Source organism: Podarcis gaigeae (genome assembly GCF_964106915.1).
Source record: "Podarcis gaigeae genome assembly, chromosome: 10".
Lineage (NCBI taxonomy): Eukaryota > Metazoa > Chordata > Lepidosauria > Squamata > Lacertidae > Podarcis > Podarcis gaigeae.
Window position 1 is genome coordinate 69,707,776 of NC_139686.1, and position 27,504 is coordinate 69,735,279.

At 42.1% G+C, this 27,504-nt stretch overlaps 1 protein-coding gene across 4 annotated transcripts in view; it reads left to right on the forward strand.

The window, feature by feature from the left end:
• Positions 1–27,504, forward strand: part of RELN (reelin) — a 311,282-nt gene that overhangs the window by 244,492 nt on the left and 39,286 nt on the right. For all 4 annotated transcript variants that reach the window (XM_083701222.1, XM_083701221.1, XM_083701223.1 and 1 more), the window contains 14 exons: positions 80–238; positions 754–942; positions 1,042–1,315; positions 2,215–2,355; positions 2,463–2,640; positions 2,789–2,873; positions 3,579–3,761; positions 4,898–5,069; positions 5,243–5,345; positions 10,212–10,441; positions 12,841–13,061; positions 15,408–15,555; positions 21,018–21,276; positions 26,147–26,396. In XM_083701222.1, the coding sequence (XP_083557348.1) occupies positions 80–238; positions 754–942; positions 1,042–1,315; positions 2,215–2,355; positions 2,463–2,640; positions 2,789–2,873; positions 3,579–3,761; positions 4,898–5,069; positions 5,243–5,345; positions 10,212–10,441; positions 12,841–13,061; positions 15,408–15,555; positions 21,018–21,276; positions 26,147–26,396 (2,592 nt within the window). The remainder of the gene's footprint in view (positions 1–79; positions 239–753; positions 943–1,041; positions 1,316–2,214; positions 2,356–2,462; positions 2,641–2,788; positions 2,874–3,578; positions 3,762–4,897; positions 5,070–5,242; positions 5,346–10,211; positions 10,442–12,840; positions 13,062–15,407; positions 15,556–21,017; positions 21,277–26,146; positions 26,397–27,504) is intronic.

Consider the following 27,504-nt stretch of genomic DNA (forward strand, 5'->3'; position numbering starts at 1 on the left):
TAAATTTTGTCTTCGGTGCCCGCTCCTAGGTTTTCTGCAGGGTTTTGACTAAATTACTGTATTCCATCTTAATGTACAGGGCTTGTAGTTCAATATTCAAATGACAATGGAATAAGCTGGTATCTGCTGCGAGAATTGGACTTCATGTCTTTCTTAGAACCGCAGATTGTATCCATAGAATTGCCTCGTGAGGCCAAAACACCAGCCACCGCTTTCCGATGGTGGCAACCTCAACATGGTATGTGTTTAACACTATTGTGAACCTTTACCATTCTAACTTAGTATGTAAGTTTTAAGACCTAGTAATGGCTAGGGAAGATACAATTTTGTTTAATGAACATTAACATGTCTATTCTCTAAATACTGGCAAAACAAACCCTTGGTGTGTTCAAATATTAGGGTACATATGTTTAAGGTCCATTGATTTTGTTCATTGTTTACTATTTCAAGTATGTTTAACTGTACAGTGAATCTCCACATGTGCCCTGGATTCCAATTTTTGATTATGAAATATCTTTTCCTACTGTCACCAACCTTTCTACTCCTGTTTTGCCTTCTTGGCCATCTCAACTCAGACAGACCAAGTTCTTAGTTGGGATGAAGATTTTTCACTAGACCTATATCACAGAATCATAGCGTTGGAAGGACCTCCAAGAATCATCTGGTCCAACTGCCTCATAAATTAGTTGCCCCCCCCCCCCCCCGACATAAAGTGTGGGGAAATAATGACCAAATATTTCTATTTGTTTGTAGGGAAGCATTCAGCGCAGTGGGCTTTGGATGATGTCCTTGTAGGAATGAATGACAGCTCTCAGACTGGTTTTCAAGATAAATTTGATGGTTCTGTCGATTTACAAGCTAACTGGTACAGGGTCCAAGGGGGTCAAGTAGATATTGATTGCCTCTCTATGGATACAGCTCTCATATTCAGTGAAAATACAGGTAAGGCTCTCATTTAGTAAAATGCAAACACACTACAGCTTCTTTTTTTAAAAAAATGAATTTTAAGTAAAATGGTTTTCTTCCTTGCACTCTTTTTAGGAAAATCTCGATATGCTGAGACTTGGGATTTCCATGTGTCTGATTCCACCTTCATGCAGTTTGAGCTGAACATGGGCTGTAGCAAGCCATTCAGCAATTCCCATAGTATTTACTTCCAGTATTCCATAAACAATGGGAGAGACTGGCATTTGGTGACCGAAGAATGCGTTCCTCCCAGGATAGGATGTCAGCATTACACTGAGAGCTCAATTTACACTTCTGAAAGGTTTCAGAACTGGAAGCGAGTGACCATCTACCTCCCACCTGCAACGATGTAAGAATTACTCTCTTATTCAGGCTTCCTCCACCCCTTTACTGTTTTGCTGTGAAAGAAAGTGTAGAATTCAGCTCAATTTTTTCATGTAACCGTAACAGAAACTGTGAATGATTGATTCCTAAGGATGCTTTTAACCACAAACCCTATTTTAATGCACAGGACTGTTTACAAAGAGGGCCACCCTAGAGCAAAGGACATTTTTCTCCATGCTTCAAGGTTAAAGTAACTATGCTTTGGCCAAATCAAATGGTCACATCTTCCTCAGAGCTAAACAAGTCATTATCCCATGACGAAAAGGGGAGAACTAGATGAGACGATAAACATAATTGTGGTGTTCCTCTTGCTTTAAAAGTTAAAAGGTTAGGTTGCCAGAATATGGGGCACCTCATATAAGCACAATTTGGGATAGTTAACTATTGGTTTGGATTTTATTTTTTAAGGGTGTTAAAAAGATATGTATATGATTTGATAGAAATAAGTGTGGTCCTGGCATAGGCTACCCTTTCATACTTAAGGGACACATTCCCCTGGGAGGGGGAGGGAGTGCGCAGGGGCACATAACTGTGGCAGCAGGTGGGACCACAGGAAAAAAGTGGCGCAAAAGTCATTGGGACACCTCCCCCCTGCATACTGTCATTTGTGAATTCATTCTCCCTCTCTGCAGGTTTGGAGGGCCACGTAAAAGAAATTAGAACTAAGATGCTGATAAATTTTCACGAGGAGCTTTTTTTATAGCTAATTGCTGCAAGTTGTGGAGAACTGCATTTAAGATTGGAAAATGAGAAACTTGGAGAAGTGAAATTGCCAGATTCCCCCGCACACACACAATTTTCGATCCTCTTTCTCCATTAGCAGCGGGACTGCTCTGAATTACTATTTTTGTTTGTGATTCCCAGATCTCCCAGAACACGCTTCAGATGGATTCAACATAATTATGTTCCTGGTGGGGATATGTGGGCTATTGATAATGTCATCCTGGCCACTGGATGTCCTTGGATGTGCTCAGGCCACGGGATCTGCGATGCTGGCCGCTGTGTGTAAGGAGACACATGTTTCATGCCCTTTTGCTTCTTGATGATGTAAATATTATGTCTCATCAGTCAGTGGATATTGTTCCCAACCACCCCCCACAATTTGTTTTCAGGTGTGACAGAGGTTTTGGAGGCCCTTACTGTGTCCCAGCTGCCCCCCTCCCTTCTGTTCTGAAAGATGACTTCAATGGTAACTTGCATCCCGACCTTTGGCCTGAAGTCTATGGAGCTGAGAGAGGGAACCTGAATGGCGACACCATCAAATCTGGAACAACTCTCATCTTTAAAGGGGTTAGAAGTTATTCTTGTTCAAAATGTTTTGATTGTTTTTGCAATGCCTTCTTGAAACTGTTTAGCAAGATTAAATTATAGAAATCCTTGATCCGCCCTGCTGAAAAAGAAAAAGAAATAACTTCTTCCTATCTATTATTTGTTACAGGAAGGGCTGAGAATGCTTGTTTCAAGAGATTTAGATTGCACTAATACAATGTACATCCAGTTTTCATTCAAATTCTTAGCCAAAGGTAAGGTAATGATTTATTACTGTAAATAATATAATCCGTACTAACTTGAAAAACTGTGGGTAATCCGTAGGCTATTGTCATTCTGGAGGGCAGAACCAAAGAGGCACTGATGATCAAAATAATACAGGTCAGCATATTTTGCTACAGGATGGTTGACCAAGTAATGACTACAACTCCATATTCTAGGAGCCCCCCCGCCCCCCCGGCCAAGAAATCTGCAGCCATAAGTGACAGTGAAAAAAATGTCATTCTAAGACAGACATAGGCAAACTCAACCCTCCAGATGTTTTGGGACTACAACTCCCATCATTCCTAGCTAACAGGACCAGTGGTCAGGGATGATGGGAACTATAGTCTCAAAACATCTGGAGGGCTGAGTCTGGTATGCCTGTTCTAAGAGATTGGGAGTAACATTTTTGGCCAGTACTGCATGTTGCCCTTCTCCTTCCTCTCTTGATCTTTGACCCTCCCTTAAAGAGCCTTGGATTAGTAGCTCACATTGTTTTACTGTGAGTTGTTTGTTTGTTTGTTTGTTTGTTTGTTTGTTTGTTTGTTTTGCAAATTGGCAAGGCTAGGGTTTCTTTGTAAATCCTACTTGTACTGTGTTTTAATTTGAAACCTCATTCATTGTTCCGTAACCGTACTATGCTGCCCAACAGCTCATTCTCACAGTGACTTTTACATTTTTCCTCCCTCTTGTTCTAGGTACCCCAGAAAGGTCTCATTCTGTCCTGCTTCAGTATTCCATCAATGGGGGCATCACTTGGCACCTGATAGATGAGTTTTATTTTACTCAAACAACGGACGTTCTCTTCATTAACATCCCACTTCCGTATGCAGCACGAACCAATGCTACACGGTTCAGGCTCTGGCAGCCTTATAACAATGGTAATGAGAAATAATACAAAATCGTATATAATTGTGTATATTTTTACTTAATTTCAAATGGTGTGATTATACAAGGCTTCTGCTCTGTTATATTTATTTATATATTGCCTGGAATCCTGCAGCATGTTATAAAATTAAATTTCAACCTCTGTATTTTGAAGGTTTCCCTGGGAACTGTTTTAAGGGTGGAGTAAAAATGCATGCAATGAATAAATAAATGAGCAAAACATTCCTATCTTGTACACATGAAAGACAATCCAGGAAGTGGGCAAATATGAGTGGCAGGAGGCAACAAGGAGCAGGAAAGGTTACACCTTTTCTCAGGAAACACGGGTTTCCTACGGCTAACCCAAAGCTGATTATAGGGATCCAGGGTCATCAGGAACCAATCACAGTACTCAGTGAAGGAGTTGCTTAGGAAACGTCATCAGAGACTGTGGCTAGCAAAGAAGTGTTACTAGTTATGTATTTGATGTGCCTGAGCTAATGTACCCAATAGAGAGAGATAAGTTAAAGATTTCTCCTCAGGCCAGGCTACAATTACCCATACGTACCACGTTTGTTACTAGGAAGACTATGGTGCATGGTAACATCATAATACATTTTTGGGGAAAAACATGTTAATCATAGTGATGACTTGGGATGGGGGAACAAAATCAATTCAGTTCACATTTAAACGCAAATCTTTTCAAAATAACATGAAAACCAAAACACAGATATACTTTGACATTTACACTTCTTTGAATTTTGTGACGCAGTTCTCCAACCAACTAATGTGTACAAAAATGCATATTGGTGAAAAGAAGTGTCCATAATATGCATATATTGGTTTAAAAAAATTAAAAATGCATTATTTAAGGGGAAATTCCTTTGTAGGCAAAACTGCATACAAACAAGTGTATATTGGGATAAATTTGCACTAAAATGCTGCTGAATTTTTACGAGGTCATTTAAAAATAATTTGCAACCTGGTGTGGAAATGTGGAGAACTGCATTTAAGAAAGGAAATATAAGAAACTGAGAGAAACAGAATTTGACAGATTCCTCCAACCCTAGAGGTAACTTATCATGTGTAATTATTTTCTCCTGTTCTAGAACAATTAAATCAGTAGCAACATAGGTGTTTATTTTCCCAGGTAAGAAAGAAGAAATCTGGATTCTAGATGATTTAATTATTGATGGAAACAACATTAAGAATCCTGTAATCCTGCTGGATACCTTCGACTTTGGTCCAAAGGAAGACAATTGGTTTTTCTATCCCGGTGGCAACATCGGGCTTTATTGTCCATATTCTTCAAAAGGAGCACCGTACGTATCATAAAATATATCCAAGACTATTCCAAAAGAAAGTTTCACTTACTAATAGTGGTGCATTTATGCTAGAAAAGCGGGATGTGCTATCCTCTCGTAAGTTAAATAAACATATAAAATGTATGTTAATAATTTAGCTATGAAATAATCACTTTGGTTTCTCTTAATAGGGAGGAAGATTCTGCGATGGTATTTGTTTCAAATGAAGTTGGGGAACATTCAATTACTACAAGGGATTTGAACGTGAATGAGAACACCATAATCCAATTTGAGGTACTTATCATTATGTTCTTCTCCTGCTTATTGAGCGTTAGTCATTGCTAGTCTTGCTTTGAAATTTCCCTGCCTCTCTTATATGTTAGTAAAGGGTAGTGGAGGGAATCCTATTAAGGTAATCTATGTGAATCTCTAGAATTAGTCCAATCCCATATGGAAATAAGGAAAGAATTATATTCGTAGTATGCATTCACCTAAACTTTGTAATATTTTGACCCGTTATTCCTCGTTTTATATTGTAGTTATTATAGTTCATTACAGTATCCTTAGGGGAAAGATGTGAATGAGGGAGAATGTAGATGAAAAAAAAAGCTTTCCATATTGAGTTTGTTCTGTCCAATGTATTAGAAAACCCACTGGTGCTGTGTTGCGTGTTGAGGTCCCCAGGGCCACCCCAATAACTCACACACCACACAGAATTTTTTGTTTAAGGTTTTTGGCATAATTTTGGCCACAACTTTATTAAAATACAAAAATGTGAGTGGTTGCTTAGGCATTGGTTGCGACTATCTGCCCCCACCATGGGGGACAGACTGACATTCCGCAGGATGCGAAAGTCAGAAAAGGGGAATACACTTGGGAGTAGCGACGGAGCAGGGAACCTGCCCTCAGCCCTCCCCGAATGCAACCAGGAGCTCATTGCTATGGCCCAAGCCCCCTTGACAGAGTGGACAAGCAATAGTTAGCCCCCGATTCCTTTAATGGAATCCCTTGCAGCAGCAGCAGCATTAGAGGGGCAGGCACAGCCAATCCATGCCCCTCAACCAACCAAACCATAAACCAATGCCTAACCGCAACCTTACAAGTTGTGACAATTTGCTACGCAGTAGGCAAAAACCAAATGGCCCCAGCCAATCAGCCAGATGGACAAAATTCCTACCTGGCCCCTGCCCCAAGAGCAGACGACCCCATGACAGGCATAGCAAGGCCAAAGCGAACAACCCTAATTCTAGGGAGGGGGGGACGGGCAATCCGATGCACGGGCGAAAAGAGGAAGCCCTAGCCTCGTGCAAGAAGTTTTAGCATTTCTGGCTGTCAATCAACAAATGGCAATATTAACTTCTTCCCAACAACAAGGGAAGCCCCAATCACATCAGTGGCCAACAATCAATTAGCCCGCTCCCAACTTTGGAGTGTCCTGGCGGCCCCCACCGCAACACGTGCTCTCCATGAAGGAGAACACGCTATGTCATCTCATTGTACATTTCCCCTTTTTTATATATACAGATAGGGGAAGATCTATGAAAATAATGAAGTTTAAGCTTCAGGGCCCATAATGCTGGAGGGGTCCCAGAAGTGAATTTAGTCCACACGGCTTAAAATTTTGGAGTCCATCAGACCCAATTTGAGTTGCACAACTCAAATTGATTATTATTTTTTAAAAAATGGTTTATATTTCAACAATCCCAAAGTTTGAGAGTCAGTAGCAGAGATGTTGCAAAGGTTTGGTGATCTGTCATGGAAGAACCGCTTTGAAGAAGATAGCAGTGGTTATCCAGACCTTGTTGCTGGTTGCAAAGGGGGCCCCATAATAGTTCAAAAATGTAGGTCCGCCCTTGCATATAGACACACGTACAAAACATAGTTTGGATCTGGAGAGGCACTGGTGGAATGGGTAGGCATAGGGTGACTGTGACTGTCCCTGGCAGCCCTTTCCCAAACTCCCTGAAAAGCCTCTCCTGATGTTCAGGAGACCCTCTGGAATGGATTCATATGAAAGACAGAACTGCACACAAAGCTAGGCTGGGGGGGTGGAGGTACCTTTCAGGTGTGTGGGGTGCATCTCTGGATCCAAGCCTGTAAAAGCACAAAAAAGACAATTTCCATAAAGGGAACAAGTGTTTCTGTGTGTGTCTTGTTTTACCACCTAATTTTGTATTTCCCATTCCACATTGTTTGATATTGTGGGGCAAAGAAATATGCCATATATTTGTGTCATATTGCATATTTGTATACATTATAAATGGGTGGGAGAAGCACCATTTTCATGCTTGTCATAATGTATATTTCTGTCATCAAGTACTATGTAACATCTAAATTATACTCAGAGCAGACTCATTGAAATCAATGGACTTCTAAGCTAATTGAAGTCAATTGTTACTAACTTGAGCCCATTGATTTCATTGGGTGTACTCTGAGAAGGACTTAGTATATTTTTGGATAGTCTAAATTAAAAATGGCAACCAAAGTGTGTTTCCCACAGGGCTTTTTTTCAGCCAGAACTTGGCAGAACCCAATTCTGGTACCTCTCAGGTAGACACCGTTGCCATTATAAGAGAATAAGGGAAGCATTCATAGTGAAAAACAGCTCTGGTTACACACATTTATTTGTATACAGCTAGCACATGCAGAACATCAATAGTCACAGCACATTGTTGTGCAATTTAAGAAGCAGCTGAACGTACGCCTTGTGTATTCCTAGAAAATTTGCTTTGGCTGTGTATTCATGCACATTTCAATTTGTCATGACAACTAATTAATAATATATAGAATGCAAACTGTTTTCTGTTTTAAAATATAGATTAAAAGCTTGTTCAACAAATGCCTTTGAGGTCACATTCAGACATGAATGACTCTTCAGTGCGCTTACCCCATAAGACCTGCACACACATCTTGGCATCTGGCGAAGGCATTTTGCTTTTATAAAAATTAAATGTCTTCAGCTGAGGTCTTGGAACAGGCTGATAAACATGAAGTCATTATGCATAATGCAGTAAAAGTTGCCATTCCACACTCCTGGATTCAAAGAACTTGATCTGCTGTACCATGTCTCTTGGATTCCAGATCAGTAGGTGTTTGACCTAGTTATGGAAAACTAATGTGCATTATGCTGATTAATATTCAGTATTTAACATTTTCAACCGTAAATAGTTTCATTTTCTATTTAGTTCAGTACATTATTTATTCATCTATCTATCAGACACATTTATATCTCCCTCTTGCCTCAAAGAGCTCAGGGGGAAAGGTAGGAACAAAGTGGACATTTTCCCACAATACAAGGGGTCATAACTTATTCTTACTTTACATACACGATTGCAACATTAGCCTTTTCCCATTCCCCATTTATTTATTTATCTCCCCACCCCCAGAGCCTCCAGAGCCATCACACATCCTTCCCAGAGCCCGGTAAGCATATCTGAAGAAGATATGGAGAGCAAGAGAGATAAACCAACTCTCTCCAACTAAGTTCTCCTTAAAGTACTCATTGAAATTAATGGGCTTAAGTTAGACAAGGTCACTGATTTTAACAGTTCTATTCTGAGCAGGGCTGGTACTGGATACAACTCAGATCAGTTATCCTGACCTCCCTTCCCAAAGAAATGTGTCTCTATAGGTTCCCGATGGAAGTCTTTACAAGAGAAAACTCATTAATTTCTCAAGAATGTATAAAAATCTGCCCCACACCTCATGCGAGAAGGGCAGATCTGAGGGTTCCTGGCTTTGCATGATTTTGCCCTTACACACAGACCCCCTGGAACCAATGCCTCTCAGTAGTATCAAGGTTACTTTTGTAAAGCTATAAGTGGTGTATTTTATAAGTTTATGTAAACAACTGTTTGTGCACTGTTATAGCTGTTCCCTGAAAGAGGACTCTCAAAAGGCAAGGTTCCATAATGTGGTACAGGATTTTATTCTCATGTTTCTCTGGCATTGGAACTATTTTTTTTTCTTTGCTAAAGCTGTGGCTGGGAAATGTACAGTTTCATTGCATCAAAGCCATCCCTTGCTCAGGAGAGGGATAGAAAAAGTATAGCACCAGGGAAGTAGAATTCATTTAACTGCCTCCCATTTATTGGCTTTTTCCCATTGGAGTCAATGGGAGGGCAATTACTTATATGAGGTCTGATCCTTGCATAGATTTCTGGCATGTTTGTGAGTGTATCTATGGGATCCTGTGGTTCAGAATTTGGTATATATGTGCTCTTCTTCATACTGCCCAACAATCCACTGGATTTTGAGGGACCCATGAAAGGAACTTCACTGGCAGAGCAATTTGTCAACCGATCCTTTCTGCAATGTGCAAAGGCAATGCATATGTCTCTGCACTTCTGAAATCTTTCACCTTACCCTAATGCCCATCAGCCAATGAACCTGCACCCTTAATTTCTTCAGTTAACTTGATTCTTCCTACTAGCTAGGTACTATAATTCTGCTGTGTAATAATTTTCCAATCATTTTTAACATTTGAGGGTAACTAAGTGGTACTAATGTGATGTGTGGGGCAGATTTTTATACACTCTTGAGAAATTAATGAGTTTTCTCTTGTAAAGACTTCCATCGGGAACCTATAGAGACACATTTCTTTGGGAAGGGAGGTCAGGATAACTGATCTGAGTTGTATCCAGTACCAGCCCTGCTCAGAATAGAACTGTTAAAATCAATGACCTTGTCTAACTTAAGCCCATTAATTTCAATGAATACTATAAGGAGAACTTAGTTGGAGAGAGTTGGTTTATCTCTCTTGCTCTCCGTATCTCCTTCAGATATGAATAAAACACTCTCATCTTCCCAAAACAGGTTTAGAGGCACAACTGGGAAGGGAGTACTCATGTTGTAACTTTATCTCCCGTTATGGCGGTTGAGCTCTTGGGATGATGTCTCTGGTCTGTGGCTGTTGACAGCTTCAGAGATCTAGAATTCTGCCCACTCTGCCAGTATTAATATTTCTGCCAGCCCAGAGACCTGAATGGCACAGGGCAAAGAGTAGTGCCATAAGCCCTGCTTAAGTGGGAACACCAGGAGGCACAGTCCCTTCTGAACCTCTGGCCCAGGGATCCACCCTTTTTATAGAGTTGGCTAGTGGCAAAGCATCCATAAATGTAGGCCATGCAATCTTCTAGGTTTTGTTTTATTCTACTTCAGATTAATATTGGATGCACCACTGATAGCTCATCTGCTGACCCAGTGAAACTTGAATTCTCCCGAGATTTGGGGGCAACCTGGCACCTGCTTCTTCCTTTATGTTATAGTAGCAGCAGCTACCTCAGTTCTCTATGCTCTACAGAGCATCATCCAAGCAGCACTTATTATGCCGGAACGACCCAGGGATGGAGAAGAGAGGTCATCCACTTTGGAAAGCTACACCTTTGCGGGTAAGTACTTGACGCTGCTCACCTAGCTTTTCTCTTTATATCCGTTTTTCAGCATTACTGCTCTTTAGCACACAAAGGCTGGCTGGTTATTTGTGTATTTATATACCCAGGTGGCTTCCAGGTGGTTTACAGAGCAAGGAAAACATCGCCCTGATGGATGACCTTTTATTGTGAGAGGGACAGGGGAATGTGACATTGTTAACTTCTGCTCAGTTTCTCAGCAGCTTTTGATACCATTGGCCATGGTCTTCTCCTGAACCAATTCAGTGGGATATGTATTGGAAGCGCCATATTATGATGGTTCCGTTTTTATATTCAGGGCCATGGACAGAGAGTAGCACTGGATGAGTGCTTCTTGGCTCCCAGCTCCTTGGTACCCTGTGCACAGGGTACTTAGCTGCCCCCCCCCCCCCCCAGTGCTATTTAACATCTACATGAGGCTGTTCGGAGCAGTCATTAAGAGCTGGGAGCAAGGTGTCATTACTATGCTGATGGCACACAGTTTATACATTACATATGTTTCTTACATTATATTTTAAAGATAAAAGAAATTCTGAATCAAGCCTGAAATGCCATTGAGATGTCATGTTTGAATAGCAGCCTAATGCAGAACCAGGCCTGTGAATGATAAAACTTAGGAAAGCCATAGACTTGTCTCAGAGCCATGGTGCATGTATCACTCAGGATATTAGGGATCATTTCTGGCAACTGGAGACATTCATATGAAACATCCTGTGTCTTTAAAACATATCGTGATAACCAGCTTTGAGATTGCCACAGGGGGAAAGCGTTCCTACTGCGCGAGTGACCTCATGTTTGGTAGAGAAACACAGCAGCTCATATGATCATATATGAGGAACTGGAACAAAGTCTGGGGAAAAAAACCTGATGTTGAATAATTAAATGAAAGATTTAATTTTTAAATATGTGCATGCATCTTTGATTATTGTTAACATCTGAATGTCTGGAAAGCCCTTAACTGTGCATATCTGCTGTTCCAACCCAAAATCACAAAGCATTTCTATATTCCTTGAGTAATCCTTCTGGAGAAGAGGCCCAGTTGAAGAGCATTCTCTGGCACGTAACTTATTGCCTGCACTTCAGCATGGATGCAGAATAGGTTTTTTTTTTTTTGTTTTGCAGTATTTGTTTATTCAGAAGGTTTGATAAACTATTTAGTCACCAAACTCTCTGAGTGGTATACATAATAAAACTATTAATAAAACACAGCTAAATTTCACACAAAAAAGAAATAGACATACTATATTTTTCCATCTATAAGATGCCCCCATATTTTTGGGGACTCAGATTTAAGAAAATGGGGGGAGATGTATCCGTGTATAAGACGCCTCCTAATTTTTGACATTATTTTTTAGGGGGGGGACCTAGTCTTATACATGGAAAAATACGGTAATTAGCAATGAAAGTGGTGAGATCAGTAAAACTTTAAAAAACAATTACCAAAACCTAAATTATATATCTTGAAAGCCTTTCTGAAATGAATACCGTATTTTTCGCCCTATAGGACGCACCGTCCCATAAGGCGCACCTAGGTTTTTTGGGGGGAAATAAAGGGAAAAAAATTATTTCCCCCCCAGGCGCGGGACTGGGGCGGGGGAGGCCCGAGCTTCCCCCGCTCCAGCCCCCAAACAGGCAATTCTCTGCAAGCCATGGGAGCCCAGCACTGGCTCCCGCTGCTTGCGGAGAGGTCCGCGAAGCCTGGACGTGCTGAGCTCAGCGCGCGCAGGCTTCTGCATGCAGGCAACTCTCCGCAAGCAGCGGGAGCACTCCCGCTGCTTGCGGAGAGGTCCGCGAAGCCTGGAGAGCGAGAGGGGTCGGTGCACATCGACCCCTCTCGCTCTCCAGGCTTCAGCGAAAGCCTGCATTCGCCCCATAGGACGCACACACATTTCCCCTTCATTTTTGGAGGGGAAAAAGTGCGTCCTATAGGGCGAAAAATACGGTAAGTTTTTAGCAGACATCTAAAACAATACAGCGAGGGTGCCTGGCTGGTGGCATTAGTTCCAACATGAGAACAGGGCCTTTTCTGCAGTGACTCCCTGTTTGTGGTATGCTCTCACCAGGCAGGTTCAGCTGGCGCCTTCATTATACACCTTTAGGCACCAGGCAAAAACATTCCTCTTCCTCGAGAGGGGGGAATTATTGGTTTGTTTATATTCTTAATTGTATGATGTATTTTGTGGTTTTTATATTGCAATTTTAAGCAAGGTATCAACACATGGTTAGGTGGGCTGTAGGATGGATATGGCAGGCTGGATGCATCCCACAAGCTTAGCTTTGCCTACCGATACTCTGTGCCATAAAAGCGTATTTTAGACTTTACATAAACGTAACGCAGTAGAAGAGCAGGTAATATAAAAGGCATTGCTTTCTTTCAGATTAGTGAGGTTCAGATGGTACCAGGGATTTTATCCTGCTGCGTCTCAACCTGTAACCTGGGCCATTGACAATGTGTATATTGGGCCACAGTGTGAGGAGATGTGTAATGGTCATGGCAGCTGTGTCAATGGGACAAAGTGCATCTGTGATCCTGGCTATTCCGGACCAACCTGTAGAATAAGCACCAAGAATCCTGACTTTCTGAAGGATGATTTTGAAGGTACCTCTGTTTGACATTATTATGTTTGGACTTTTTTGTAATATTTTGTGCCCTCAAACCATTTAAAGGTTTGTTAAAGTCAACTAATAATAATAATAATAATAATAATAATAATAATAATTTATTATTTATACCCCGCCCATCTGGCTGGGCCTCCCCAGCCACTCTGGGCAGCTTCCATAGAAACCAAAAATACAGTAAAATATCACATGTTAAAAACTTCCCTGAACAGGGCTGCCTTAAGATGTCTTCTGAATGTCAGGTAGTTGTTTATCGCTTTGACATCTGCTGGAAGGGCGTTCCACAGGGTGGGCGCCACTACCGAGAAGGCCCTCTGCCTGGTTCCCTGTAGTTTTGCTTCTCGCAATGAGGGAACCACCAGAAGGCCCTCGGCACTGGACCTCAGCATCCAGGCAGAATGATGGGAGTGGAGACGCTCCTTCAGGTATACTGGACTGAGGCCGTTTAGGGCTTTAAAGGTCAGCACCAACACTTTGAATTGTGCTCGGAAACGTACTGGGAGCCAATAGTTTCTTGGCACACTTTAGTCCCATTTACTTCAGTGAGATACTCTACGTTGCGTTCTAGTTAGAGCCTGCCACTCCTGCGCACGTATCCTGCACCAGCTCAAGTTCCATTCCCATCCTCTCTGGCAGCTGTTGCTGTCCACCGAGCAAGCAAATAGGTGGCTTCCTTTCTTCCCAACAGCTGGTAAGAAGATGTCAGGGAAGATATCAGCCGAGAAACTCACCTTTCCATGAAATGAAGGGAATTTCAAATGTACTTGGAGACAGATTCCAACAGTTCCTCTTGGCTGGCAGGGAATGGCATCTGTTCTGCCTTGTGTTATATGTTTGATTATGTTTTAATTCATTAGGAGAGTAACTTGGGAATGAGTCCTCAGAGTGAAAGCGTACACTCTTAAAAGGAAGCCCAAGTATTTTAATTTGCATGCCTTTTTAGAATATAAAGGGCGGGCCCTCACCACCAACAAATCCTGGCCACACAAATGCTCCTGCAAACCTCTTTTCAGCAGTGGAACCAGCTAGAACCAAAACGAATTCAGCCCCAACAGCTGCCCATCAAAACAGACTTCCAAACAGAATAGAATTACCCTGTCAAGTTTTTCTCAAATTGTTCTCAACCATTAGGCTACGCTGCCTTCCCTGAAGAAAGCTGCCCGCTTGCTCTGTTTACATGGCAGCGGCAGAAAAACAGAGTGCCTTGGTGGAGTTGGCAGAGCAGCACTTTTGCATTGACATTTGAAATTGGAATTACTACTTTGGCTCTGAAGTAGTTTCCTTTTTACAAAACTGTGCATGTTCAAATCTCTCCTACTGAAACTCAACAAAACTCAACAAGCACTTAATTGTGGTAGAGTTGCTGCCACAATGTTTCTCTGTTATTATCTAACTACCTCATCACTTCTCAGCACATTCCCTTTTTTGTGTTATATCAGCTTTCTCAGGGCTCCTCCCAATATTGTACTGTTAATTCATGAGATTACTCTCTCAACTGTAAGATATACATATTAGGGTTATATTCAACAACATCATGCTCAGAATAAATCCACTTAAATGAGCTGTCCGACAGTGGAACAGACTCTCACCAGAGATGGTGGTCTTCTTCCTTGGGGGCTCTTAAGCAGAGGTTGGGTGCCCATCTGCCACGTAAGATTTAGTTGAGATTCCTACATTGCAGGGGGTCCCAACTAGATGACCCTCAGGGTCCCTTCCAACGCTACAATTCTATGATTCTAAGTTAGCTTTGCCCATTGAGTTCAATGGGTGTGCTCTGTGTGTGAGTGAACAGTGCAATCCAAACCTAAGAACCACCAAGATAAGTGAGTTTAGAATAGGCATATGGGACTCAGCTAGGGCTATGCCAGTGTAACTCAGTCAACCTAGCTACATATAACTGAATGCACCCCCAGTTCATTCCTCATGGAAGACACTATCCAAATCTGAAATATATATTAGGAGATTATCCATGCAAAATCCCCTCCATCACTCCCACTGCAAATATCTGGGGTTTTTTGTGTGAATTTATATGTAGAGGTTTCACTCCTGTACCTCCTTCCCTGGGAGTAAGTCTCATTCAACTGAGTCAGGCTTACATCTGAGTATACATGTATTGGAGTGCAATTCCTGGTAGGCTGAAAAACATAAGCTATGGTTGTGTATTTTATTTAATGTTGCTTTTCTGGTGGTTTCTGGGAAGGATGTTATGGTTGAAAAGTGTTTGTACAATTTCCCCCCACTTTACAACTGATGATTTATTAGTCATTTCTCACTTAACTGAAATGCCACAGGGTAAATCCTAAATAACTGTGTCCCTTGCACTCAGGTCAGCTGGAATCGGATAGATTTTTGTTGGTGAGTGGTGGAAAGCCATCCAGGAAATGTGGGGTCCTGTCTGGAGGAAACAATCTGTTCTTTAACGAAGAAGGCTTGCGCATGTTGATGACAAGAGATCTGGATTTGTCACAAGCCAGGTAACCTTTTTTTAATGTTTCCAAATTTTAATTGAGACAGTCGAGTATTTGTGGATGAAGAGTGTTGTGTACTTCTCTTATGCTAGATGCATTAATGTGGACTCATTTGAGACGCATTTTGGACCGAGTCATACCCAAAAAAACAAAGAAATGCTCACCCCACTTTGAGTTCTATCCCCAGCAATGCATTCTGTGTTCCTTAAGTTTTAGCATGTTACCCCACCAACCAAAGAGGACATGGTTGCAGTAGAATTCTGGAAGTCAATCCATAGAGAGTTTACCACCCAAGTGCTGTCACTCAGAGTCTATCCCCCCAGTGAAGGCTGCTAGGACTAGAATAAATTTCAGGATTAATGTTGTCCGGTAAAATCTACCCACTGATGAGTCAGGTGATTTGACACTATGTAGCAGGGTGAGACGCGGGTGGCGCTGTGGGTAAAAGCCTCAGCGCCTAGGGCTTGCCGATCGAAAGATCGGCGGTTCGAATCCCCGCGGCGGGGTGCACTCCCGTTGCTCGGTCCCAGCGCCTGCCAACCTAGCAGTTCGAAAGCACCTCCGGGTGCAAGTAGATAAATAGGGACCGCTTACCAGTGGGAAGGTAAACGGCGTTTCCGTGTGCAGCTCTGGCTCGCCAGAGCAGCGATGTCACGCTGGCCACGTGACCCGGAAGTGTCTCCGGACAGCGCTGGCCCCTGGCCTCTTAAGTGAGATGGGCGCACAACCCCAGAGTCTGGCAAGACTGGCCCGTACGGGCAGGGGTACCTTTACCTTTACCTTTAGCAGGGTGAGACAGCCTGACCAAGCAAAATATATTGGGGTACTATTAAAGGGCTGCAAAGTATAGTTTTAAAATTTATTATTGCATTTCTGCCACCACAGACCGTTGGGTACGTGGAATGCCATTTGCATTTTCTGCCTTAGGCACCAAAGTGGCTTGTGCCATCTCTGCCCTTCGTATGATTTTCATAGTAACCTCAATCATTGCCATTTAAGGCGAGTCTTTGATGAATGCACCAAAATGTGGTCTGCAAGATTAGGATGTCAGCATCTTGCCTAGGACATTTGCCTTGATAAATAGCATATTAATCCCATCACACTGAAATATATTGCATACTAAGTGCTCTGTTAATAGGAAGCTCCACTATGAATCATTGTTGGAACTGCAGTGTTGATTACCAGAGTAACTTTGCATTCATCATTCTGTTTTCTGTAATATCTGACGCTTGCCTTGAATTGCAGGCATTTGTTTACAATAATTCACTGACAGAATCTAATCAAGCTGTCACCAGTTAATTCGGTAGAGCTATTTGAAAACACCCATTTTAAAGTTAAAGATTACGTATTGTCATTTTGGACCTGCTTAGAACTTATTTGATGAAAGAGACTGTGTCCAAAAATTTAGACAGGAAAAGAACATAAGCAAGTTTGAAATTAAACATTTGTTTACGAAGCGCAGGGTGGCTCTTAGTCTATTATCCTGCCCTTCTTTTTAAGTTTCTTTTTTCCTTTGGACTTATGAATTGACTCCTACTAAGTCACAGACCAATAGAATATTCATTCCATACTAATGGGAGCTCACCCCGTCGCAGGGATTTGAACCGCCGACCTTCTGATCGGCAAGTCCTAGGCTCTGTGGTTTAACCCACAGCACCACCCACGCCCTTGTTCATTCCATATCACATGGATATAAAAGAAGTAAAACAGACCCAAATAGTGAGAGCTATGCTTTGTAATAAAAACTGGATGGAAGCTACTCTACACATGCCATATGGGTTACCATATGTTTCCTTCAATTTTTTTGCATATTACCATAAAATATCTAGATTGTCACTATTTTCAAGTGGGTTTCAGTCACATAACCAGCAAATTTAGGTTGCACTGTATACTGCATATACACCACACATTTTAAGTACATTTTGGCTACCCTCTCTGAATCTTAAGGACTGTAGTTTACCCCTGAGCTATAATTCCCAACACCTTTAACAAACTACAGTTCCCAGTATTCTTGAGTGTGGAGTGATGCAATGCATGCACCCGAATAAAACAGCAACATTTCCTCCCAGATTAGGATCTGGAAACTAGTCCTCACATCTGTTTGAGTTTTAGGCCAGACTACTTTAACATGCTCTTGATGGGGCTTCCATTGAAGACTGTTCAGAGGCTGTAGCTCGTGCAAGACAAAGCAGATCACTTCACTGAAGGTTAATGCTTCTGGGAGCGTATTACATTTCCGTTCCATAGTCTGCACTGGCTTTTAATATAGCTTTGTGAAAACAATTCCAAGTGCTGGTCATGGCCTTAAAAAAAACAGGTTTGGGCTCAGTTTACATACTTCAGCCTGGCAGGGATTACATCAGCCAAGAAGGTCCTTTCAACAGTGTTACCCACGTACCAGGTTTGAATCCAGGTTAAGAAAACAAGCTACTTGCTTTGGTTTTCAGAAACTTCCCTAGAGGTCTGCAAGGTGAACGTATGTAGCTGCCTGATATAGCCTGACTGTTGATGTCTCTGACCCAGTATCAGTTTTGACGGGCAGGATCTCTAGCCAAGGTCTCAGGCAAAGGTCTTTCTGAGAAGTCAGGGGTTGAACCTAGTAACATGCAAGGCTTGTGTTCTACCACTAAAGCTATGACTGTTCCCCAAAGCTAAGCGTATTCCAGGACTGGCATGAGACAGTTCTGTAAGAGCAGATATTTAATGGCTGGGATAAGCCAAGGACATCACTCTGTTTTATTTTATGTTACCAAAGGATAACAAAACGAACCTTCAGGATAAAGCAGGCCATAAACTCAATATAATAATAAAAAAATCCCCACCCCCCACATTTGGCTGTTTATTTCCAGTTGTGTTTAAGCACATGACACGGTGCAGAATTGTACCTTGGATTCCATTTGAAAAGCTGTTGTAGAAAGTTGCTAGACTAATAAACATTTATTTTGAAACCTTTTTTACTTTGTCATCAACAATGAAAATGGAAGGAAGGTAACAAGCGGTGCCTGAAGCTTGTTAAAAGAGACTTGCCTTGCCTTCTCTGAAGTACTGTGTACATACGAGGACAAATTTCCTGGTCTTGCCTACAATAAATCTAGTCCATTGCAGCTGATGGGCTGCTACATATAGCTCCCCAGTGTTGTTTTACGGCATTGATAATAGGTTTCTTTGGAACAGAATGCTTGAAATGCTCCATGTTCTGAAGAACAACGTTAGTCATAAGAACTAACAATATACCTGAGTACTTGAATTCATTGACTTATTAGTATGTGGGTTTCTTGACATTCCCCTTGTACAGCAAATCCCTCTGGAAGCCCATTTACCCACAAAGCATAGATAGAGAGATGGGATATAAGACCGAAATTGTTAGCCATTGTTCTCAAAGTAATGAGGTGCTTGGGTAAAGGCAGCTGTAACTGTGTGCACCACAACAATAAACAGCAAACATTCAGCCTTGTGAACCACATGGAAAATCTAACATGAGATAAACATGAAAACTCATTGCACCTACCAAGGCAATGTATATGGAAATTAGCAAATAGGTGGTTCATAGACTCAGCCGAATGCAGAGGGAATATCTTGAGATGGTAGAATTGACTGCAAATTCAGACTGAAAGTGGAGGGACATGTTTTTAAATGTTCATGCACCAATAAGAATAAAATAAATCACAACTCCCTGTAAATAGAAAACTAGCATAGCAGCGGGTGGTGGGAAGAGAACCTTCCTGTTTGATGTGCTTGTTTCCTCCATACAGAGAGCTTTTTATAAGAGAGAACACACAAAAATGAGGGCGTTTGTATGTGTGTGCATGGGTACAATGGCAGCCTGAATCCATGATCTTGAGAGAAGAAAGATGTATGTGCAGTAAACACACACACACAAAAGTCCAAAAGGGCTCTTGCCGTCCCATTCCAGCAAATTCCCCTTTAACTACAATTAAAGGGTACATTAGGATACAGTTAAAGATGTTGGGATACTGCCAGGGAGATAAAGCCCATCATGGCCCCCACGTCGCCTCCGTACGATCCATTGATCTCCCATACATACAGTATCAGCAATTAGCGACACAAGCTCCAGAAAATAGCTTGCCACGTTCCAGAGCTGATGCACGCTCTATCAGCAGAATTTGCACAGCGAAAGATGCACGCCGGAGAGCATTATTTAGAAGTTTATTCAGCGTTGGTCAGAACAAAGGAAAAAACATGACTGCCTGCTTGCGTGTTCAGGCACAGAGAGAGAGAGAAACGAAAGCAATAGAAAACATAAACTTCCTGTGAACAGGAAATATGCAGACTCACAAAGCCTGCTCCCTTTTAAGGTGGAACGGAAATATCCTAACAAAAGATACACCAGGAAGAATTTTCTGACAATAAGAACTGTTAAACAGTGGAACGTACTCCCTCAGCATGTATTGGACTCTCCTTCCTTGGAGGTTTTTAAGCACTGGTCATGGATGCTTTAGCCTAGATGCCTGCATTTCAGGAGTTGGGCTAGATGAAACTTGGGGTTTCTTCCACCTCTACAATTCTATGATTAGCCAACCAGGGGCTAAGATTTGAAGCTATTTAGCAAACCCTTGATAAGATGGAACCTTACTAATCTTAACTACAGTTAAAGATGAAGCTGCGGTTAAGATTGAAAGTGGAATTCACTCCAAGGAGGGGATCAGCTGTAATGGGGAAGCATGCAATTGTCTGGCAAATTCACTGCAGCCGTGTTGGAAATATCTGATACACTTAATTTAAGAGTGCATATCAAAGTGGAATATGCTTCTGGGTTGTTTCTCTTAGAATCGGCCTCTGTATTTAATGAAATAGTACTGTAAGTTTCGGGTTTCAGTGCAGAGTAATTCCATAAATCTTTTTAGTAATTTTACACACACACACGCACAATGCATAATCACTTCTTGTGTTATAAAAGGTTGTGTTTTTGCAGGTCCCAAATCCTGAGATTTTTATTTTCTCCCTTGTATTAATAAAACAAATGACTATAGCCTAAGGCTGAATTTTTGTCTTCATAATCTAGGCTTCTGAGCTTAAAATTGTAAAAATTTGAATGCAGGATCCAATGTACTGGGATCTGCATTATATAAATAATTCTGTCTATCAATTGCATGCTAATGCCTGGAGGATAAATAAATAGCTTTGTTCCGCTCTGTGATGCCCCTTCAGCTTATTAGCATCATCATCACAACAGTGTACTGTACTAAAAATGGTGACCTAAAAAGAGGGTGCCATGCAACCTCTATTAAATCCCAATTCAAGTTGTCTCAAACCAGTGCTGGGCTCCCACTACGGAATATTTGTTTTCTGTACTTAAAACAAAACCCAGCTCTCTATCATGAGGCTAGAGCTGCCAATTCCTTCATGGTAGTAAGACAAGCTTCTTCATCTTGTCTTTGATTTATGACACTTTCCTTCTTGTTATTATTATTATTATTTTGTTGTTGTCATTTGTACCAATGTTATAGGTTTGTGCAATTCTTCATGAGACTGGGATGCGGTAAGGCAGCACCAGATCCCAGAAGCCAGCCTGTTTTGCTACAGTATTCTCTTAATGGAGGCCTCACATGGAATCTTCTGCAGGAGTTTCTCTTTAGCAACTCGAGCAACGTAGGACGGTACATTGCCCTAGAAATCCCCTTAAAAGCTCGTTCTCCCTCCAGTCGTCTGCGTTGGTGGCAACCATCTGAGAATGGACATTTTTACAGCCCGTGGGTCATTGATCAGGTATGTAATCCTTTCTATTGAGGAAAGTAAGTACCTTTGATTGAATACTGTTCCTGTACTTTCCCTACTTTACATGATTAGCAGAACTTCACTTCATGAGAAACATGGAGCTGCTGGGAGGGAAGAATGCTCCATATCAAGTTAATTTACTCGTACACTAATGTGTAGTAAAACATTACCCTTTGTCATGTTGTACATTTTCATGCCCCTCTGCTAAATAGTTGGCTGGTGAAAGCAAGGAAAATATGGGGTGTGGAGGCAGAAAGGAAGAATTTGAGTCAGGAGGAGAGCCAGGGCATTGTCTACTCTGACCGGCAACAGTTTTCCAAAGATGCGGGCAGGGATCTTTTCTAACTTTGTTCTTTAAGATCTTTTTAATAAGAGATGTCACCATGAACCTGAGACCTTCTGCATGGAGAGCATGTGTTCTCCCTTAAGAAGTCACAAACTTTTGCTTTCCACTAACCAAGAGGATCACTGCCTTGCCGTGGCGAAGGGGCTTGAAGAACTCAGAGAAGCTATGAACTATGCCGAGCAGGGCACCCAAGATGAACAGGTCATAGTGGAGAGTTTTGACCAAACGTGATCCACCTGGAGGAGGAACCGGCAAGCCACTCCAGTATCCCTGCCAAGAAAACTCCATGGACAATGGTTCAAAATTGGGAAAGGAGTACGACAAGGCTGTATTTTGTCTCCCTGCTTATTTAACTTATATGCAGAATTCATCATGCGAAAGGCTGGGCTGGATGAATCCCTAGCCGGAATTAAGATTGCCGGAAGAAATATCAACAACCTCAGATATGCAGATGACACAACCTTGATGGCAGAAAGTGAGGAGGAATTAAAGAATCTTTTAATGAGGGTGAAAGAAGAGAGCGCAAAATATGGTCTGAAGCTCAACATCAAAAAAACGAAGATCATGGCCACTGGTCCCATCACCTCCTGGCAAATAGAAGGGGAAGAAATGGAGGTAGTGAGAGATTTTACTTTCTTGGGCTCAATGATCACTGCAGATGGTGACAGCAGCCACGAAATTAAAAGACGCCTGCTTCTTGGGAGAAGGGCAATGACAGGCCTAGACAGCATCTTGAGAAGTAGAGACATCACCTTGCCAACAAAGGTTCGTATAGTTAAAGCTATGGTTTTCCCAGTAGTGATGTATGGAAGTGAGAGCTGGACCATAAAGAAGGCTGATCGCCGAAGAATTGATGCTTTTGAATTATGGTGCTGGAGGAGACTCTTGAGAGTCCCATGGACTGCAAGAAGATCAAACCTCTCCATACTGAAGGAAATCAACCCTGAGTGCTCACTGGAAGGACAGATTGTGAAGCTGAGGCTCCAGTACTTTGGCCACCTCATGAGAAGAGAAGACTCCCTGGAGAAGACCCTGATGTTGGGAAAGATGGAGGGCACAAGGAGAAGGGGACGGCAGAGGACGAGATGGTTGGATAGTGTTTTCGAGGTTACCAGCATGAGTTTGACCAAACTGCGGGAGGCAGTGGAGGACAGAGGTGCCTGGCGTTCTCTGGTCCATGGGGTCACGAAGAGTCGGACACGACTAAACGACTAAACAACAACAACCAAGAGGAACATATATTTTAAACAGTCTGATCTGGATGCATTTAAAACTTTTGATCACAGCGAACATGACTCAAATATAAAGTTTGTTGTTGTTAAAAGAACTGTTTCTCCAGAGTCATTGGGCCCATTCCAGTGAGGTGATCAACAAGCTGTCAGGCCCAGATCTTCTGCTGGGTAAGGAGGAGTTGAAAACTGTGCTGGTCAGAGCTGGTCCAATGACTGGGGCTGTGTTTATATTCCCCATTTATTTGGACTGTGTACAGCACCAAAGAGGACAATGGGCAGAGTGCTGTCAATCTGCCGATTCAATAAACATTTTGTGGGAGAGGGTGGACCACTGTTTAGAGATGACTGTGATTAAATGGTATACAAATAAAATAAATAAATAAAAATCCCCACCAATAGGTGTTTGATAATGAATTTAGCTGAGTGCACATTCACAATACAGTGGTACCTCTCGATGTGAACGGGATCCATTCCAGAGCCCCGTTCGCATCCTGAAGCGAACACAAACCGCGTCCACACATCCGTGCGTGCGCGGGTTGCGATTTGCCGCTTCCGCGCATGTCACTTTGAGCGTCTGCGCATGTGCGAGCAGCGTAACCTGAAGCAACATGAAGCAACTTCAACCCGAGGTATGACTGTATACAAATGTGCATTGGGATTGTGTGACCTAACCATAGTCCATAGTCTTTGTCATGTAAATCTCCATAAAAGCTTTACGAGAATGAGGGGTGAATCTCTGAGCCTGTTGCGTAGGGCCCGGAATCATTTTCAATATTTTATATATTGTGACTTTAATTTTGAGTTGTCTGCCTCTGGTTAATGGTCTCAGATATTTGGATATGAAATTTATGGTAGAAGCAAATGCCGAGAACACAAGACGTAATTTTGTTTTCTTTGCTTAAAGGGAAAAGAGTGTTGCTCAGAAGTTCGTTGTTACTCATTGTTAATTAGCTATTGCCAAAGTAAATAGTATTAAACTGAATTTAGAAGAAATATAAATAATTAATTTTAAGTTTGGCCCGGGGGAGGGGAAAACAAACTAGATATTATTTAAGTCTAACAGCAACAATGAAGTGCCTACTGTTTATTTAATACCCTAACCATTGGTGAAGATACGAGCAATGGTAAAAGTACACTTATGACTATGTTATATCAGTAAGTACAAGTAACATTTATGAATAATTTTCAAGCATTCAGAGACCTGTTGGCAGAGAGTGGAATCACTTCATCTGAAATTGTCCAGGGGGAGCAGGCAGAGGCATTTAGGGGTTCAGGGCGGTTGCAAGGGGAAAAGGGGGATGGGAAACTTTCTTTTCATAACCTCCTTTCCATTCACTCAACATAGGAACCAAGCCATTATTATTATTATTATTATTATTATTATTATTATTATTATTACACAAATTCCAGACCTTTTAAAGCTCTTCCTCAACTAAGGGTTCAGTGTTTTACAAGTTCAGTCCTTGCAGGTACGATTATACTTGTAATCAATTCTTACCCAAGCCAATAGGTTACTTCTTACAGGGACACTCTAAGAATCAGTGTATCTTAATAACTTCTGCTATCTTAGGTAAGTCATTCTTAATCTTGAAATACCCTCTCCCACGTGTGAAAAGCATCTGAGTTTACACCTGTGTACCTCCACCATTTATTAATAATTATCCTAGGATGCTGGATAACTCAGTCAGTAGAGCATGAGACTCTTAATCTCAGGGTCGTGCGTTCAAGCCCCACACTGAGCCAAATATTCCAGTATTGCAAGGGGTTGTACTAGATTACACTTGTGTTGCTTTCCAACTCTATGATTCTATGTGCCTATTAACCATAAAATAGCACCAGATTTTTTGAAGTATGATACCACTTATGTAGTACTTTATAACAACTTTCTCCCAAAATTAATGGAAAATGTGGCACCCTTTTATAAATGTTTGAATAATTCCTTCATGTCCTGCTGCTATCTCCAGTCTTTCCTTATATAATTTATATTTGAAGATTTGCATAATCTTTGATATTCTCCTCTAAACAATCAGTATTCTTCTTGAAGTCTGAACAAAGCCTCATATAGGTGATTACATACTACTAAATAAGAATTGTACATGACTAATTAGATGCGATACTCCTGGTGGTGTTTTCTGCATTATTAGTCATCATTGCTCAATCATCTGCACAGTCCAAGGCATGTCACTACCTGGGGCAAAGAACAAGATGGTGCCCCCACTGACTGGTCTGGCTGTAGAATCTTATTTTAGTACTGGCAACAGGATAGCATTCTCCACTGCACCTGAACATCACAGGGCAGTTATAGGTGTGCAAAACAGGAGGAAGGTCCTCTGGGAGAGAAAGGTTTAGCTAGTGGGCTCAGGAGGACCAGCTAGGAGACTGCCTCCCAGTTCTGCTGCTGATGCAGTTGCCTCAATCTGCCTAATGATAGGGCGAGTTCTGGTCATCTGAATGTTCTACTATGTTCATCATGCTTGGTGGTATAGTAGTAAATTTTGAAGGGCACAAGATCATCACAACAGACCAGAGGACCAAAAAAATTAGGCAGCTGATGTGGCAAACAGTGACATAGTGGTTCGCACATAAGAAATGGGCTAGTTTCACATCCCTGATCAACCATGTGGCATTACTCCAGTCCTGTGTATAGTTCCCTGAGATAAACTCCATTGAACTCAGTGGTGCTTACTTCTGACCATTGCAGGTTCAACTTGTAAAACACCTTGAGCTTCCACAATAAATCTTCAGTCAGGTGCAATGCAACCTTCAGCTTTTAATTAGAAGTGCAAAACAATATTACAGAGAAGTACAATTGCTTGATTGCTTTTCTCGTTCCATGCTAATTTGCCACAAACAACCGTGAAACTTGAAAGCTTCATTATCAACTATTCACTTGTGAAAGCAAGGCAGATCCGTCAGTTACACTGGCTTTTCAACAGATGACATCAACATGCCTGCTCTGGTGGGGGGGAGGAATCCTGCAGCCATGCTATTTCCACCACCACCACCCCATTTCTAATCATGCCACACCAAAAGCTTCTAACCATTCATTTGACTGAAGGGACCAGCTCATAACCTGTATGTTGTAGAGCTTTGTTGGTGGCCTCATCATACATTCAGTGTGGGCTGACAACAATCAGGAAGTATTGAATATAAGTGTCAATAGCCCCTGTGTTAATCAGCAATGACTTAGGTGTGCTTGGAAAGAAAAGTAAAGAAGCCCCTGCTTTTTCAGCATCTGTTTCAACTTTTTAAAAGTAAGCAAACCCTTGCATTTGTGTTCCAGATCCTTATTGGCGGAAACATCTCTGGCAACACAGTCTTAGAAGATGATTTCAGTACCCTGGATAGCAAGAAATGGCTCCTCCACCCTGGAGGAACAAAAATGCCAGTGTGTGGTTCTACTGGGGATGCCCTGGTCTTCATTGAGAAAGCAAGCACTCGCTATGTTGTCACCACTGACATTGCTGTTAATGAGGATTCTTTCCTTCAGCTGGATTTTGCAGCTTCTTGCTCTGTCACCGACTCCTGCTATGGTAAAGGCTTCTGCATTTGCTGTTTACATACTTGCCAGCCTTCTCTGATGTCATTGTTTATTGTTCTTCATTCAACTCTCCACTGAAAGATACAGAATCTAAAACAGGCTTTCCCACCAGAGAACTGTGATTTGTTGTTTCTGTCTTGGCGTACTTGGAAGTCTCCCATCTGTGGTTTGTGTATGTAATGGTTGTAAGGGGGTTACTTGTGCGTAAGTTGCCTTCAGTTTTCGTTAGATTGCCTGGCCAACCATGCTTTGGCTGACAGCTCACACTCCGTGGCCAGTCAGTCACTTGCAGAATCCGTCAGTGGGCGTTTCTTGAACCTCTTCCAGCATAAGAGCTGTTTGACGCCAAGTCTCCTCCTACTTTCCCTGCGCGGAACTCGTCTGCGCAAGTAAGGGGAAGGCAGAGGCGTGTCAGCGCTCTCCCCACTAGTCTCTGGTGAAGGGTCTTGGAGACCTGTCTCCAATTCCTCCATCTCCCTCTCTTCTCTACTGGTGTTACGCTGAATTCCTTCCCCCCTGCTGGCCCCCTCTCCGGCATCGCTTTGGAGCCCTGCCTCCGCCTCTCGCTCTGATGTCAGTTCCCTGACAGTGTATACTGAAGGTTTATAGATCCCAGGTACTGGTGGAAAATAAGGGCCCACTCACTTGCTGAGTTTTCTGGCTCATGAATAGAGCTGAAATTTAAAATGCATGCCTGGAAGCACTGTCCTCACATAATAACAGAAAAAGAGCCCTGTTGGATCAGCCCAGAGGCCCCACTTTGACATCCTGTCTTCACAGTGACCAACCAGATGCCTATGGGAAGCTCACAAGCAGGCCCTGAGTGCAACAGCATTCTCCCAAATTGTTATTTCCAGCAACTGGTATGCAGAAGCATGCTGTCTCTGATGGTGGAGGTAGAACAGAACTATCATGGCTAGTATCCATTGATAACTCCATAAATTTGTCTCTTCGTCTTTTAAAGCCATCCAAGTTGGTGGCTGTCACTATATCTTTGGGGAAAGAGGGATAAATATTAAATGAGGGGATATGTCTTATATATTGGCAGGGCACTGTGAACATGCATAGTGTGGTATGTCTGTCTCAGGTGTGCTGAACGC